Source organism: Grammomys surdaster, unplaced genomic scaffold (assembly GCF_004785775.1).
Source record: "Grammomys surdaster isolate TR1022 unplaced genomic scaffold, NIH_TR_1.0 169, whole genome shotgun sequence".
Taxonomy (NCBI): Eukaryota; Metazoa; Chordata; class Mammalia; order Rodentia; family Muridae; genus Grammomys; species Grammomys surdaster.
This window is the reverse complement of record NW_021604617.1, coordinates 11,539,426-11,557,042: the sequence shown is the minus strand read 5'-3', so window position 1 is coordinate 11,557,042 and position 17,617 is coordinate 11,539,426. Positions and strand designations below refer to the sequence as shown.

General features: G+C 42.8%; 1 protein-coding gene across 1 annotated transcript in view; it reads left to right on the top strand.

Moving 5' to 3' along the window:
• The window catches only part of Pla2g7 (phospholipase A2 group VII), a 41,965-nt gene that overhangs the window by 13,943 nt on the left and 10,405 nt on the right, over window positions 1–17,617 (top strand). Inside the window, exons 2-7 of the mRNA XM_028766637.1 lie at window positions 3,247–3,386; window positions 9,505–9,626; window positions 10,012–10,156; window positions 12,108–12,201; window positions 14,164–14,232; window positions 15,575–15,698. Coding sequence (XP_028622470.1) covers window positions 3,281–3,386; window positions 9,505–9,626; window positions 10,012–10,156; window positions 12,108–12,201; window positions 14,164–14,232; window positions 15,575–15,698 — 660 coding nt within the window. The 5' untranslated portion in view covers window positions 3,247–3,280. The remainder of the gene's footprint in view (window positions 1–3,246; window positions 3,387–9,504; window positions 9,627–10,011; window positions 10,157–12,107; window positions 12,202–14,163; window positions 14,233–15,574; window positions 15,699–17,617) is intronic.

Here is a 17,617-nt window from a genome sequence, read left to right as displayed (position 1 = left end):
TGTCTATGTTTGTGTCAAGTTGATAACAACAAACAAACAAACAAACAAACAAAAACAACCCACACAATCACCATGATTTTAGCCAGGGGCTTGGGCTCCAAACTCAGGATCTCTGGCTTGCAGGGTAGGCACTTACCTGCTGACTGAACCTCCTCAGCCTTGATACAGAGACATTCTAACAAACGGAGTAAAAGAAAGCTTTGCACAGCGGCAGCATTATAACCAATCAGGTTTATCCATGGTGTGATTATTGCTAGTTGGAAAATGTCCCCCCTTCAAATGAGGTAATCGAAGTCGTGAGGAAATGTATATAGAATACGAGTGAGGTAACCATACGAGTGAGTTAGCCATGCTTGATTGAGAGGATTTGTGTTTTGAGGATAAAATTAGAGGTCCTTTGAGATGGGGGAAGGGAGAAACTTGGTAGTAAACAAACGATACTATTGTCCATTTGCAACAGTTTCCAAACACTGGGCCTGTGGGTTACCTAGTCGGAGGACAGAGGGCCCAGAAAGAGCTCCCAAGAGTCTCTGCGGCTTTGTGTCTTGCTTCTCCTCCACTCCATTGTGAGAAGCTACGGCCCAGGGGAACAGAGCACCCCCACCCCGCCTAAGGACCTGAGAAATGCAGAGCGGCATTTGCTATCGTCTCTAATAATGCTTCTTTTGGTTGTTGGTGGGAAGGCATAATGAAGATTGAGATACTGTGTGCAGGCTAACCTTTGCCTAGAGCAGCTTTCCTTACCCCTCCCCCGACACAGATCGCAGTATGATCTATTTCCCCCTTTCTCTTCCCTTTTCCTGACCAGGAGAAGAAACCAGTTGAATACACAAATACAGTCCTTCTGTAAGACACTCCAGAGACAGTTTCCCAGCTAATTGGCATCTACATGGTTTTTAGCTTTTGATGGCCAGGTCCAATCTTACTACAGCCTGTGTCCTCTGTAGTCTTTCTGAATTCCTTTTGCTCTCCAAATTAGTTGCATGTCATTTCAGACTTTTTGAATATGTCTGAGTCCTTTCTTTCCCATATTGTATATGCTCATCTTGCTTTTGAGTTCCATTGATAAGCTATTTTAGGTCAATGATTGTATCAAATTCTTCAGGATTCCCAATTGCTCTCATCATGGAAAGTATATAGCACATACTTGATAAATGCCCTTGAATTAAACAGCTGGGATCTGATATTAAAGTAAAGCCATTCAATGCTGCAAAGAGGCAATAGCAGCCTGGAAATGTCCATGCTTTCATGCAACAGAAGCAACACGAATGTATTTCTTATTCGTGTAAGGCTGTGTGCACATTGGAAAGTCTCTTTTCTGCCTAGCGACTAGGAATCCAGACTTCTCAGGCTGGAGACCCAATGCTGTCACCTGGATATTGGAAAAGGGAAGGGAGGGGGAAGACTGTCTCAAGCATCTGAAGTCACTTCTTTTGAGATTTCTGTCAATTGAGAATTAGTGTCAAGACCAGATTCCAGCCATGAAAGAGAGCAGGCTGTGCAGGATACATAGGGACATCCAGGTGTGACAGTTATCCATGCTACATCTTTATACTATACCGATGGGTTAGTTATCTAGTTAGTTAGCTGTCTAGTTAGTGCCTCCTTAGGTTCACTCATGTGGATTGTGAAATTTGTTTCAGTGTGTGTTAGACACCGGTATCCAAAACTGCTAGGATTCATAATTTGTTTAAACAGGCATTTATTTAGTGCTGACTGTATACTAAGTACTATTTTAGGTCTTTGGAAAACCATAGAGGAAAAGAGTCAGAGTTTTCACACTTCCAGGACTACATTTCTACAGAAAGATAATAAAGTAATAACGCAGAGTATATCAATTGGCAACAAACATTGGAGAGGTGTACATGGGGTCTTGAACCGGTACTGGTGTGAGGAAGCAGCTTAGAGTCCTGTTTTAAATGGAGAAATCAAGAACAATTCACTGTAAAGGTGACATGGAGATGGGAGCCATTCCAGGGTCAAGGCAAAGAGCCCTGCTGTTGACGGGAGTATCCACAGATTTCAGAATGGGGTAGGGTGGAGAGGTCAGGATACCTGGTACAATTGTCAGGTGACAAGGAGACCAGGGTGGAGACAGCAGGCACGCAATTGGAGGAGACAGAGGTAAGGTTTCAAGCCCGTTGAGTACAGACCAGGGACAGCCTTGTATGCCTTTGCCCTATGACATAAGAAGCAGATGAAGTTTGGGATCTGAAGAATAATACTGCCATCTGTAATTATTTTGGGCTTAGACTTTGGGGCAAGGACAAAAACAGAGAGACAGTTATTGCTAAAATGAGAGGCAATGGTGGCTTGAGCCATTTCTATCAACTCCTCCCAAAGTTGAAGAGTGACACTTTGTTTGTATTTATTTAATCAATTTATTCTTTTGAGACAAAGTCTCATGCCATCCAGGCTGGTGTTGACCTTGATATGTAGCTGATGATAACCTTGAACTTCTCCTTCTAACTCCCACATACTAGGCTCGCTGGCATGTGCCAGCAAACCTAATTTATGCAGTGCTGGGGACTGAATCCAGGGCTTCAGAAATGCTAACCAAGCACCCTACCAAGGGGGCTGTGTCCTTGCATGGAGAGATTCACACTGAAGGGGGGAATGTATGCACAAACTTGAGCACCTTTTGTTAAGAAGATGTTCGCATATGGCTCTAACTACAACTTCTTACTGTCTCAGTTCTGGTACCCTATTGTCTCATCAATCCACTGATTTAGGAACTATTTCTCCAGGACCAGCTGCCTCCAGAGGCCAACTATTTAGACCTGTGTTCTACTTTTTCAGAAACGCAACAGGGTAGGGCACACACACAACACCCAGTAGCATCACTTACAGGAAGAGAAACTGTTATAGAAACATTATCCAGCAGCACCCACTAACTGCTGTTAGTTATCTGTGCAAGGCATGTCTTTGGGTACAATGAGGATGAGGACACATTTGTTGTCATTATTATGACTTGATGTTTTCTTTATAACCAAATGGCACCCATAAAATACACAGAAAATCATATTTAGCTGTCTCAAAACGTTATTCCTGTGTTCTGTCATCTATCAGCATAAAGGATTCTGCCAGTTCAGTACCTATCTACAAGTCATCTCTGAAAACAACAATGCCTGTTTCACTGTTAATAAACATTACTGGACCTCAGGCTCATTGATTGGCAGACACTTACGTCCTCTTTGGTACATTCATTGCATTTCCTTCCTTTTCTTTTAATTATCTACTCCAAAGAACATTGAACCGAAGGCACTGCTCAGCTCCCAAGATGGTGCCACTCAAACTGCATGTGCTTTTCTGCCTCCTCTGCTGCCTCCCACGGGTGCATCCTTTTCACTGGCAAGACCTGTCTTCTTTTGACGTCAGGCCATCAGGTAAGAGGCATCAAACTCCGAGTGACTTCAAGATGTTGCATGTTTTGATGTGTGAGAAAGCCTTTTTAAGAAGTGTCCATGCAGGGACTGGGGGGATGGCCCCGGTGATAAAGTACCCACTATGCAAGCATGAGGTCCTGAGTTGGGATCCCCATCACTGATGTGAGACGCTTTCAGCGTTATGGGGTGGGGAATAGAAATGGGAGGATCCCTGGAGCTTATTGGAAAATCATCCTAGATGATTTAATGTGCTTCAGCTTTGGTGAGAGACCCTGCCTCAAAAAAGCACAGATGGAGGATGGTCAAGGAAGACACTGAGTCATTGATCTCTGGTTCCTACGGTCATGTACACACATATGCATGTGCACCTGCTCATTGACCTCCAGCTTCTATGGTCATTGTACACACATGTACACTTGAATATGCATGCCCATGCTAACAAGCACTTACAACACACACACACACACACACACTCACACACACACACGGGAACATATGTATTCAGGGGAATCTTTGTTCTGGGGTAGGGAGGATCTCCACACTTCATTCTTTACAACTCCTCAAAGAAACTCAAAGAAAAGGAATGTAACACATAGGTTGTCAGCTTGCTATGACCATGGAAAAACGCTTTCGACACTTCCTTCTCCTCCCCTCCTTCACAACCCTAGTTTAACTCCTGCCAGGTACGAGACCATACTTGCCTTGGAGCTTACAAGACAGTCTTCAACGCTGCTCCATGAAGGTAGGGTGGTCTTGTGTCTTGACAAGCAAACCTAGTCTGTGGAGGTGAAGAGGCTTGTGAGAAGATGACAGTCTGGACTCTTGAGGTCCAAAGGGCCACGACCGTTCCTACCTGACAATGAGGAGAAGCAGAGGCAAGTAGTTGCTTGGACCTCCAGAAGAGAATGGCCTTGGTCATTTTCTCTCTTCATTGTGTTAAGGGGAGAATATAAGAGGACGATGACTTAGATAATATAAGAATGAGTAGCCAGTGTGGGGACATCTAGTGCCACCAAGAAGGGCCTATGTTGCAAAGATATTGCTTCTGGAGCACTGTGAATACCTGTTCATCTTAAAGAACTGTGACACACATGGGTTTCAGTCTCTGTCCTGTGGAGATCACAGCAGGAGGTGGCTTGAGAATGATGTCACACCATCTACACCCACAGATCTGCACACATGGATGGATGTACTCATGCCATATCTAGTTGCTAGGTTTGTTGAGTGACTCTTTACCACAGCATCTGCAAAAGGGCTTGGGTAACTCAGTGTCATGGATGTAACCTTTGCCCTATTTTATATTTGAGGAAATGCAAGAATCAATAGGAAAGGGGTTGGACCTTATGGTGATATTTACACAGGTAATTGAATAATATTTCAGGGTCCATTCATCCCTCAACACTTCCCAGGAAGCAAAGACACCACGGATATGGTGGTGACTAAGGTGCTGGAGCTTGTAGTCAGAGAACCTATGACCTACTTGAAATGAAGTCCATCTTTCGAAATTGTATTGTCAGGGGTTGGAAACAGGTCACACAATGGGTCACTTATCATCCAGGGTACATTTTATATTATTGACTCTTATTGGTGCAGGGTGAAATTTTAAAGATGTGTTTTTTACCCTCATTTTAAAACATCACTGGAAATCTAGGAACAGGGTTATTGATAATTCATCTCCCTTGGTCTTGTGTTAATGCTATAGTTAGTTTAGCTGTTCAGAAGTGGATACATGAGTATTTTAAAAGTTATAATGAATAGTTTAAAACTATAGGTAATTATTATTTATAATTTATTAAGTGGATAATAGAAAATGTAGCTATTAAGGTTGTAATTTATTTAATTTGTGAGTATGTGGGTTTGTGTTATAAGTGCATGTGTGTCTGTGAGTGTCCATGCTTGTATACACAGGTGGAAGCCAGAGGAAAATGTCCAGTGTCCTGTTCTATTACATTCTACCATATTGCCTTGAGACAAGGTCTCTCACTGAACCTGAAATTAGGTTGACAGCCAGCAACCAGAGGAACACTTCTGTCTACCCATCACAGGACCAGGGTTTCAGCTCTGTGTAGCCATGCCTAAGTTTTTATGTGGTGCAGATTTAAACTCAACTTTCCATGTTCATGCAACAAGTACTTTTACCCATCAAACCATTTCCCCATACACTTCATATGGCTGTCTGAGACAGCTTTATATAGCCCAGACTGACCTCTAGGTCACTATGTAGTAAAGACTGGCCTTGCAGTATTTATCCTGTTGTCTCCTATTCACAAGCACTGGTATTACAGGCCTGTGCTGCTGTGCCTGGAAAGGCTTCCAAGTATGGGCTAGAGATACTTCTTATATTGATGAAGGAAAATAAAAATATTTTTTTAAAAATGCAATTTTTTCCTAGAATGTGTACATCTCAAGACTCAGGAATATTTGACTACCAAAATTATATACTGATCAGTATCCTATAGGGTCTAAAGTTTCTATTCAAATAAAGTTGAAGAAGACCTTTTCTGTACCCAGTGTGGTACCTTGACTCCTAAATTCTAGGTGACCAGATTCCTAAAGTAGAGAAGGTTTTGGAGATCCATAGGTTATTAGAAGAGGTTCCCTTAGTTTCAGTGGAATTACAATCTCACAAAAGGGGAGGTTCATTTGTGTGCTCTGGAACTCTGCTGACAAGTTAGGGTCTCCAAGGTAGCTAAGAGTTCTCTGGAGCCCCTCCCTGAACTGTGAGAGCCAGTGGTCTCTCCCTGGTCTAGCCCTGGCTGGCTGCCAACCACAGAAGGCAAGGCAGAAGGCGTTGCCTACCCTGTTACTCTCTAGACATGTCACCTCCCAGTTACACCAAGTCTGACTCCACAAGTAACCTGAAGTGGGAGCAGAAGAACCTTTTGTAATTCTAAAGAAGGCCTAGAATGTTCACCAACAGGAGGAAAAAACCCCCACAACTTTGAGGAAATGCTATGAATTTCAAATGGTCCCTGGAGAAGTGTGGAAACTGTGGTATAGATCTGCTAAACCTTTCTAAGGATTCCTCAGCCTCTGGGTTGTGAGGCTTCCCAAGCTCTGGAGAAGGAAGGAAGTCATGGCAATTGACTGCTAGTTACATAATACAGTTGGTGTTAAGCCCACAATGAATACACTTGCGTCATCCGTCTTTATCCTCATGGCTGTCCTGCAGCCTGGTTAAGAACTTTGGTGTCCCACTTCACCAGTGAGCACCAGAGGGAGAGAAGAGTTAAACTGCTTAGGCCAGATCACCATAATTTGGTATCTGAAACAGGACCATCTGGATCCAATACTGGGCTCCACTCTGCTTACCTTCTGTCTTTCCTGAAATTGCCTCTTATCACTGCTTTACCCATGTGGCAGGCCAAGAGATTTGGGCTGCGACACAGCATTTCTTCACCTTGAATCAGCCTACTTTGAATCTTTTTTATTCAGTTGAATTAAGACCAGGAGTGTTGGGAAAATTTAAAAAGGCCACCACGGCGGCCGCAAGCTTGCGCCGCCTTGGCGGGTCCCACATCAGGGAGGAGGATTCTTATGGTTCCAGTGGCCTGAGGGCCTTGGCGGCGGCAGGCCCCAGTAACACGAGGAAGTCCTTGGTTCCAAAAAGGTTTATTGTCATGGCGGATAATAGATGGATCTAGGCGTACCCCCCAAAAACTCAGGGCAGTCCCGAGTTATATAGGGAGAAAGAAAGGGGGAGGATTGGGGGAGGATCTGGGGGAGGAATGTTTAATTTGCTCTGTCCTCTGGCCTTCATTAGTATGTAAATCTCTAGGGCCTGAGGCCTATAGCCTGGCCTATGTGACTCTATGGAAATGTGACTGTTTTCAGGATCCTAGATAATGGGAGGGACCGAACTCCTGCCGGTTCTCACGCAGAATTCCACGGAGAATCTCGGGGTTCTAAGTACCTGCTCAACCATGACCCATGATACCCTTATGCAGTCCCACACAGGAGTCTGCATTTTTTTGATGTGATCCTTTAATTGGATAACTTTAATTGTTAATTGTTAACTTTATTTTTTATTGGATATTTTATTTATTTACATTTCAGATGCATCCCCCTTTCCCCATTTTCCCTCTCTAGAAAACCCCTACCCCATCCCCCCTCCTCCTTTTTGCTTTTATACCATTTTAATTACATGCAAGTGTTAAGGTCAGTTCTAGGTTGAGGAACTAGCAATATAATAGATGCAAATAGTCAAGGAACAAGCAAGACAATAAACACAAATAGTCAAAGAACAAGCAAAGCAATAAACAAAGTTCCGTGAACACTCCCATGATCACTGTTTCTAAGGGCTTATCAGGATGACCAAAATATCTGAGCCTACTAGCCCAGAGTCATGTTCATGTCTGAAGCCTACTTCCTTGTTCTAGTCTAAAATTTAGATTCCTGCCTGAAATTACTTCTTTGTTCTAGCCTGAGTCTACATTTCTAAATCCCTAGGTGATGGCTGTGATGCTGGCCTGAGGATCGGGTTTGTGTAGGAGGCCTTATGTATTGAAAGCCTCTCTCATGGACTGGTCCTCCACAAATGAATCATCCGTGGAGGATGTGAATAAGATTGTTGCCAAAACTCAAACCCTTGCTGAGCAATGATGCATGATGCTGATGCTGGTGCCACACCTCACATAGCTCCGGGTGTTTGGCAAACGCTGTGCTGCAGAGCAATGTTGGGGGCCGGCTCAGTGTATCAGGGAAAGAAGGAATCTGGACGTATGGTTATTTGAACCTAACACCTAAAAGTAAAGCATGGTTTGATGGAGGTCTAGAAAGGAAGGTGGTTACAGGTATATGGAAGGGTTTGGGGTTCAGATAAGTGTGGACAGATCGAAGAACGCATGTGGTGGGGTTGAAGGAAGGACAAAGGAGGTTGGTGGTGTTTCAGCTAAATTCTCCTTCCCACAAAATTATTTTGAGCCTGGTGTGTCAGAGGCTATGTTTAGACTAGGAGGGTCAGGTCCTGAGCAGTAGCTGCTATCGTTCTTGGCATCGTGTAATATTTCACACATACCTGAAGGAATTCTTCAGAATTCCTGATTCTGAAGAAGAAATGATTACGTCTGGGATCCGGATTATTCCAAACTAAGGACAAGTTATAGAGACTGTGTAGAGACATGTTTGCCTCCCAGGGTTCTAGCCTGGAATTCATAAGATAAAGAATTCTAGAATTTGGGGGTAAAACTGGACAGTTAGAGTGAGAAGAGGGGGTTGGGAGGAGGGGGATGGTCATCTTGGACCATTGGCTTTGATAATGCCTTGGAAAGATGTCAGGTCCAGATGCACAAGAAGTGTAAGCATGCTCGCCTAATCTACAGAGTGAGTTTCAGGACAACCATGGCTGCACAGAGAAACCCTGTCTCAAAACACACACACACACACCACACAGAGTGTAGACACTAATCTGAAGTGTGAGATGAAGTTCATATGCAACATAGAAAAAAAAACATATGTAAGTCATGCTTCATACACCTTGTATAGAAATAGAATTTGAAGACAAGTCTCTGTGGTGATCTCCCAAGCGTCTTGTCAGCAGATGTATGTATACCTCCATCTTGTTTTATTCTCAAAAGTCTCTTGTATGTTTCGTAAAAGCAGGCCCTTGAGTAGGGTGAGAAATGAGAGAGTGCTGGAGACATGACTCAGTCAGTAATGTTCCTGTCACACAGGTATGAAGATGAGGGTTCAGAGAGACAGGACCCATGTAAAATCTGGATGTCTGTCTATAACCCCTGGTGCTGTGTGTGTGTGTGCGCACGCAGAAATTCATGGAGCTTATTGGCTTGTCACCCAGCAATGAGCTTTGGGTTCAGTGAGATTCTGTCACCAAAAAAAATGAGGTGGAGAGCAACTGAAGAAGACAGAAAACATAGACTAGACCTTTGGCCGCCATAGACACATGCACAAATGGAAACACACACAGACACACACACACACACACACACACAGAGAGAGAGAGAGAGAGAGAGAGAGAGAGAGAGAGAGAGAGAGAGAGAGAGAGAGAGTCAGAAACTATGAGTAGTACTTCATTGCCTTGGAACTCCTAGCACCTAGTCTTAGGTAGACAGGGTTACTACCATGGGTTTACATGAAATTCCATGCACCTGTTTTTCAGTAATGTTTCAAAAGCTCCAATCGGTGATGTCTGCTGCCAGCTCTGGCCATAGTAAATTCCCCAAAGGAAATGGATCTTATCCGGTCGGTTGTACAGACCTGATGTTCGGTTATGGGAACGAGGTAAGGCCCTACTTCTCCTTAAATCCTAAGGGCTGGTTCTTGCTTTCTAGCATAGGTGATAGTGTGACCCTGCTGTCTCCCGAGGATGACTAATTGGCCACCCCTGTTGCAACAGCTTTTGCTACTGTGCCATTCCTCAGTTGCCTATTGTCTCCTGATTAATTTACCAGTAAATTTTATTTTTTTCTCAGATTTTTCTTCTACTCAGAGCATCATTATCCCATCTTCTCTTTTGTAGTTATATCCAGTCACCCAGCAGTTTGTACACTTCCCTAGACCTTTTAGGAAAAGACAGGGATCTGGACCCTCGTAATAAAATATCGAAAGTGCTGCACTTGCTGGACTGCATTTTACTGAGACTCGGCTCATTTTTTTTTTCCAACAGAGCATCTTCTTGCGTTTGTACTACCCAGCTCAAGAGCAAGGTCGCCTCGACACTGTTTGGATCCCAAACAAAGAATATTTTGGGGGTCTTAGTATATTTCTTGGAACACCCAGTATTGTAGGCGATATTTTGCACCTCTTATATGGTAAGGTTTCTATTGGTCCTGGTGTGAAGTTACATGCATATCTATCTGTATTTGCATACGTATATTTTAGAAACAAGAGTTACAGGTAGTAAGACTGAGGTAAATTTTCTAAGATGGTAAGGGTGGGATTTCTTTTCTTTCTTTTTTCTTCTTTTAAACTGTGTATAGGTGTGTTCTTACACACACGAGTGTACATTCCTGTGAAGTCCTGAGGTATTATTTCTCAGAAACATAGTCCACCCATTTCCCATGAGGCCAGGTCTGTCAGTAGCCTGGGGCTGGCCAGTTAGGCTAGGCTGGCTCATAAGCAAGCCCCAGGGAGCCTCCTGGCTCTAACTCCCCAGCACTGGGCTCACAGTTGTGTGCTTGGTATTCTTATAGCACCACATGCAAGGCAAACACTTTTCAAGTTGTGTGATCTCCCTAGCCAGAAAGACAGGATTTCTTAAGGAATTAGGCAACTCTGAGAGAAGCAAAGGTACTTTATCGCTATACATCCAGATTTTAATGGATGGGATGAGGGTGTCAGATTTGTCTTAACATCTTATGCCTGACCCTCCCTTCCCCTTCTTCTGCCTTGTGGTGGAAGCCACAATGTGCTCCCCTCTGTCCAAAAGCAAGTGCCCTCCTTGGCATTCCCTGTTCCTCTCTAGGATCCAGAAGGCCCACTTCCTCCTTGCCCAGTGATTGGCTTCTTGTCCTCTTTATTATTCAATCAAATAGGGGAGAATTCCTCTACAGTGGTCAGAGTGGCGAATTTTCTGGTGGGGACCATTGATTGCCCCATACTTTTTGTGTCCGAGGAAGATAGAAAATAGATGCCAAGCCAGGCAGCTAACTTCCACTCACCACAAGCGAAGGCCTCACCTTGTGCCCATCCCCCGTTCCCAAAGGATCTACTTCTCTCCTCCAGTCTTTGGCAGTCATCATTTACCTTGTCTGCATTATGGCCACGGGAGACTTCCCGTTCCTAACATCTGGTAGATCAGGTGTGAATCTGAGCGTATGCAAATTACACTTTCCAGTACATCCTTCAACCTTGTCAGCTTTGGGAATTCATTTTAAGCTTATCTTAGAGTTTTCACAGAAAATTGCTTTAAAAACGGGAAAACATCCTAAAGTAGAAAACACTACTGTGTGGTATAGAGCCATCTATATATAAGTCACTTCCATAGCAACCGTCACGGTCAGCCTTCGTGACCGAATTTTTGTTTGCGATAAGAAAACAGCATACAAATGATCAGAACAATGATGTTAACAATTTAGTCCCTTAGTGAACTTAGTCCCTTAGTCTCCCTTAGTGAACGAAGGGAGGCTATGTTTTCCAGCTTTGAGCTGCTTCCTAGGCAACTGGGTAAGCGCTTTCTATAAAACTTAGTTAGATACGAGTTTCACTGAAACTATCTAAGATCATAATCACTCCCTCCCTTTTATAGATGAGGAATCAATGTGAAACTGGAAGAGTCTGAGGACCATGCTCAAGGCTAGTAACTAGCCAGTGGCAAGTGTCATGAAAAACTCCTTCTGGTGTTTCCAGTCCGTGTCCCTCCATCTTTTGCTGGACCATGGTATATCATGGTCCCTGGCTGTCAGCAGGTCTAAGTTTACTGGATGGATAGTTTTAAAATTAAATATTCAACGTTATTTCAAAAACCTCAAAACAGTAACAATTTGTGTCCTCCCAGAATATACCTATCAGTAGGAAAAATCTCTCCCCTGTAGGTTCAGTGGCAGTGAGGACTGGTAATTGATGAATTTATGGGTAAAAGGCAAATGGAAATCACTGGCTTGTGTCTATCTAGTATCTGGCTTTTAAAATGAGTGTAACTAATTTGCAAAATCATATTTAAAATTCTACGGTTTGGGGATCTGTGGTCAGGAGATGTAAATTAAATTAACTAGCAGCACTCAAGCCAAAGGAAACACTGATTTACTGCCCACTATTGCCTAGGTTCGCTGACAACTCCTGCAAGCTGGAATTCTCCTTTGAGGACTGGAGAAAAATACCCACTAATTGTCTTTTCTCATGGTCTCGGAGCCTTCAGGTAATACTTGGAAGACTAGACAGTGTTAGTTCCAAGTAGTCATTGACTAGATCCATTTCTTTAAAAAAAAAAAAAAATCAGATTCCAGAATGTAGTATTGGCCCATGTTGGACATTTGGAGTTCCCTCAGAACTGACCAGGGGACTGCTGGGAAGTTGGGGAGTGTCTGTACTAAAAAGCACTGTCTTCATCACTATAACCATAGTCAGAAAAATTATTTGATTTCTGCTGCCCTGGTGGTTGGCAAATGGGGATTCAAGAACCAGATCCAGCTAGCCATCTATATAAAGCTTTTGTGGAGCACAGCCCCACCCGGTCAGCTTCTATGTCGTCAGTGGTGGTAACAGCCGAGTTGAGATGATGTCTTTCTCACAAACCTGCAGTGGGCAGGCTCTTCAGTAGACACCCCTCCCTTCCTGTGCCTTCAGCAGTAGGTACTGTTCCTAGACAACCCTTTTGTATTCCTACATTGACCCTGGAATACATGATGGGGGGAAGAGGTAGGGAATGGCAGCATGGAATGAGCGTTCACGTGACGCTTCAGCACACAGTCATTTAGCTTCCTCTCAATTTGATCATTTCCATAACACTAAGAGCATGTTAACTAGTCACACTGCTATAAAAAGGTTTAAGGCACTGAAGACGCATGCGCTCACTCGCCCCTCAGGGAGGACCTCCTTTCGCAGATAAAGAGCCACAGCTGAGAAGACACAAAAGCTTGACGCAGGACAAGCAGTTAGGAAGTGGTGGAGCTTGGCCTACCTTCCTGTATACTGCCTCCCTACATGCATTGGCTTGTCAAAACTTTATACCTGGAGCTGTGGAAATGGCTCAGTGACTATAGAGGGACTGGCTGCTCTGGCAGAGAACCCAAGATGATATCACAGCACCCATGTCAGGTAGTTCTTAACTACCTGTGACTCCAGCTCCATGGGCTACAGTGCCCTCTACTGGCCTCAGCAGGTACCTGCACACACGTGCACATACACATATACACAGGAATAAAAACAAATTTTAAATCGTAACAAAAACAAAACCCTTGTCTCCTCTGTCCTAAGTGTAAGCCTTTGTTCTTAGCTCTATTTTATAGGTGGCAACAAAATTGAATGGCTATCTAAAAACCATATAGCTGAGAAGTGACAAAGATTAAAAAGAAACCGAAACTTAAGTTCTAATTACTTTACCACTGAGTTGGGTCCCCAGCTCATGAAAAAAAGGGTTTTTGATATGGTGCCCACATTGCCTTCTGGGATTGTGATAATGGAAGGGATTTTTCCATGCTACCAGACAATGGACAATCACATTCTTTTCCTGGCACTTCCTATGGTTCATATATATATATATATATATGTGTGTGTGTGTGTGTGTGTGGTGTGTGTGTGTCTCTCTGTGTGTGTTTGTGTATGTGTCTGTGTGTGTCTGTGTGTGTGTCTGTGTGTGTCTGTGTATGGATGGATGATGGATGGAAAAGGAGAAAAGTCAATAGAAAAGAGGGAACTTGAGTCAAGAATGGAGCTGAGGAAGATGGTCAAGTGAGGAATGAAGGGATGTTTATGTGCGTGCGTGTGCACACACACACACACACACACACACACACGAGTGCACGCATAGATGGATCTGCATCAACTCTCAAAAATCACCATTTGTAATCACGATAACGTTAACACAGTTTTCTTTATTCATATTCACTATTTCATTAACCTAGGATTCTTGACAGTTTAGACCTGCTTTAGAGGCTCTATCCTGCTTACTGTGGGGATGCTAAGCAGTATCCTCTCTACCCACTAGATACAGTAGCCTTCTTTTCCCCAGGGCCACATGCCTCCTCAGGGGTAAGCTCTCTGAAGATGGGAGCTCTCCCGTGTGCTGATGCAGGGTGTAGTGGCCATCATGTTTCTCATTTTCTTACTGATTTATAATCATGGTTGGTAATTGTGATATTTCCTGCTTTTTGATTTTCAGGACAATTTATTCTGCTATCGGCGTTGGCTTGGCATCTAATGGGTTTATAGTGGCCACTGTCGAACACAGGTATGTTCCAGTGTATGTCAAATACAAACCAACAAACAAAAAGAAAACCAATGTTAACAACCTGAACTAAACTTGTAACTGTTCTATAAGCACAAAAACCATGGGTGGGATTTTACATAGTGGGAACAGAAGGACAATGAACTACATTGTTGCGACCTTTAAAATAGATCAATGAACTAAGCTGCAGGTTTTCAGAGACATTATCTCAGTCCTTTAGTGTGGTTCTGGTTCTGCCTCTCCTCTCTGGGTGCCTGGGCGCTGCCAGCACACCAGCTCAGAGAGGCCAGGAAGTCTGGAATAGGTGGGGTCTGAGGTCTGCCTCTTCCCTCTGGGGCACCACTATATACCAGGCTTGGACCAGGGAGGGTGAAGGGGGGTTGAGAGGTTACAGAGGGAGAGGATCATAGTGTTATGGCCTCTTTAGATGAAGGCCTTCTCCAATGATCTTAACTTGGTCTTATTTCTTTACTGGGTGTGGGTTTGAACGCATACCCTTTATTCAGGGTGAACCAAGGGTTATATAGTTTGGGGGAAGGACATGAGACTATCCAGGGTGGAAGAAGGTCATTGGCTGAAAGCTAACGTACCGAGATGCCTCTTTAGCATGGAGAGACTTTCCAGGTGCTCTGCTATGTGACTGAATACTTGTGATCACCTGGTAGGGGTCTCCTGATTAGGTGCTCTGAGGCAGGCACAGAAACAGGGAGGAAGTTAATCCTTCCAGTCTCAAGATGAGATTCTAATATCAAATTTTGAGATTTCTAGGGTTTGGACATTCTCAACCTTACCTGTTCTGTGCCAGTTCCTCTGGTGGCATGGTTGGGGTACCCTACATTCTAGAATTTGTAACAATCCTATGAGATAGTTATTTTATTCATGTTACACAAGATCAAAATGCAGATATGAAGGTAATTTGTGTAAAGTCAGACAGCTACTAGGTGGCAATGCAGGAATTCGGTTTTAGAGAGCTGTTTTGTTTTGTTCCGTTCTGTTTTGTTATTTTTCATGGCACATGGAATTGGAAATAACACTGTACATATTAGATAAACACATTACCACTGAGCTGGGTCTCCAGCTCATGAGAATGACTTCTGAACACGGTCACAATGTTACCTTCTAAGAGTGGGTTAAATGAACGGGTTATTTATTTGCATGTCACTTGACAGTGGACAGTCAGATGTTTTCCCTGACCTCCTTGGAGTCCTCTTTTATATGTGGGGGGGGGAAGTAGAGAGGAAGAGAAAGGGAAGTCAACAGATGAAAGGAGAGTAGAATCAAGGATGTGTCTGAGGAAGACAGTCCTATGAGGAATAGGATGTAATTCAATCTCTGTGCCTTGTAGAGACAGGTCTGCATCAGCAAGTTACTATTTTGAAGACCAGGCTGCTGCAAAAGTGGAAAACAGGTCTTGGTTTTACCTGAGAAAGATGAAACAAGAAGAGTCGGAACGAATTCGGAAAGAGCAGGTATATTTCAGTGAGAGAAGGGGCATGGCGCCCTTTGAGCGCCAAGAAAATGGTAGCCTTTGTTAAAGCCATTAGCTCTTCTGCTTACCCTTAAAGACCTGTCAGAAGACTCTCTGACTGCTGACCATTCCTTTTACTGAGAGGGTTGTTTCAAAGAAAAACAAAGTTACTCTTGGAAATGACAATGGTATTCGGAGTCCTCTCTGTTAAAGTGTCTAGTTTTTTGACTCTCACAGCCAATAGAAAATAGATGAACATGCTTTCCTTTTTTTCTTCTTTAATGCAATCTTCTTTCATATATTACATCCAACCACAGTGTTCCCTCTCTCCACTCCTCACAGTCCCTCTTGCCACTTCCCCTCTCCATGAGATCCACTCCTCCTCCATTTTCCTTCAGAAAAGAGCAGGCCTCCCAAGGACATCAAATAAACACCACGAAAACAAGTTAAAATAAGACGACTAGGAACAAACCCTCAAGTCATTTACCTTAACATGATGAAAGAGACAAGGAAACCCAGTGGGAGGAAAAGAGTCTCTAGAGCAGGTAAAGGAATTAGAGACATGCCCACTCTCACAAAAACATACTAACAACTGTAACATACATACATATGTATATATGTATTTTATGGTTGTACATGTATATATACATGTACATACATATATGCATATATTATGTTTGTATATGTATACATATACACATATATGTATGTTATAGCTGTACATGTATATATGTATATATATATATACACACATACACACATATATATATGTATGTTATGGTTGTTAGCTTGATATGTGTGTGGATATATATATATACACATATACACATATATATGTGTATTAACACATATAGTTTTAGCTTGATGATATATATACATATATGCATGTATACACATATACACACATACATCTATATACATATACACACATATATACATACATGCATACATACATACAGATATCACATATATATCTATATACATATACACACATATACACATATACATCTATATACATATACACACATATATACATACATGCATACATACATACACATATACACATATACATCTATACACATATACACACATATACAGATATACATCTATACACATATACACACATATATACATACATGCATACATACATACATACATACATACATACATATCTTCTTCAGAGTTCCCTGAGTTCCAAAGGGAAGGATCTGATGGAAGTCTTCAATTTGAGCTCTGTCTCCTCCTAATGTTTGGCTGTGAGTCTCTGCATCTACTCCCATCAGCTGCCATAGGCACTCTCTCTGATGATGATTGGGCTATGTACAGGATGAATAGCTTTTCAACCCTGGAGGATTTATTAAAGGGATTTTTGAGAGATAACATACAGTGGCCTTCAATGTTTTGTTCAGCTGTGTTGGTATACACCTTTGATCCCAGAACTCAGAAAGCAGAAGCAGGCAGACTTCTGAGTGGGAGATCATCTTGGTCTACATAGTGAGTTCTAGGAAATCCAGAGCTACTTAATGAAACCCTGCCTCTTCCCTCTTCAAAAAGAAGCATGTAAGCCTTAAAATCCACTCTCTGTAAATGTTGGCTCCATCACTTGGTAGTGGGAAGGTCCTGGAAAGCAAATATTGTGATTTGATGTGCTATACAATAGTAAATAACAGTATCTGTCTCTTGTGGTCATTGGAATGATTTCTTGAGATACCAGTTACGGCTTTATCTTGGGTGTGTTAGATGTGGCAGGGTAGGTAGACCTACACACATTTCACTGACGTAGGCTACTGTGCCACTCTGAGGCTACATAGGCAGGAAACATTTATTGCTCAAAAGACTGTTTTACAGCTTAAGGGATATAGTTTTTGAGTCAACACACACACACACACACACACACACACACACACACACACACACACA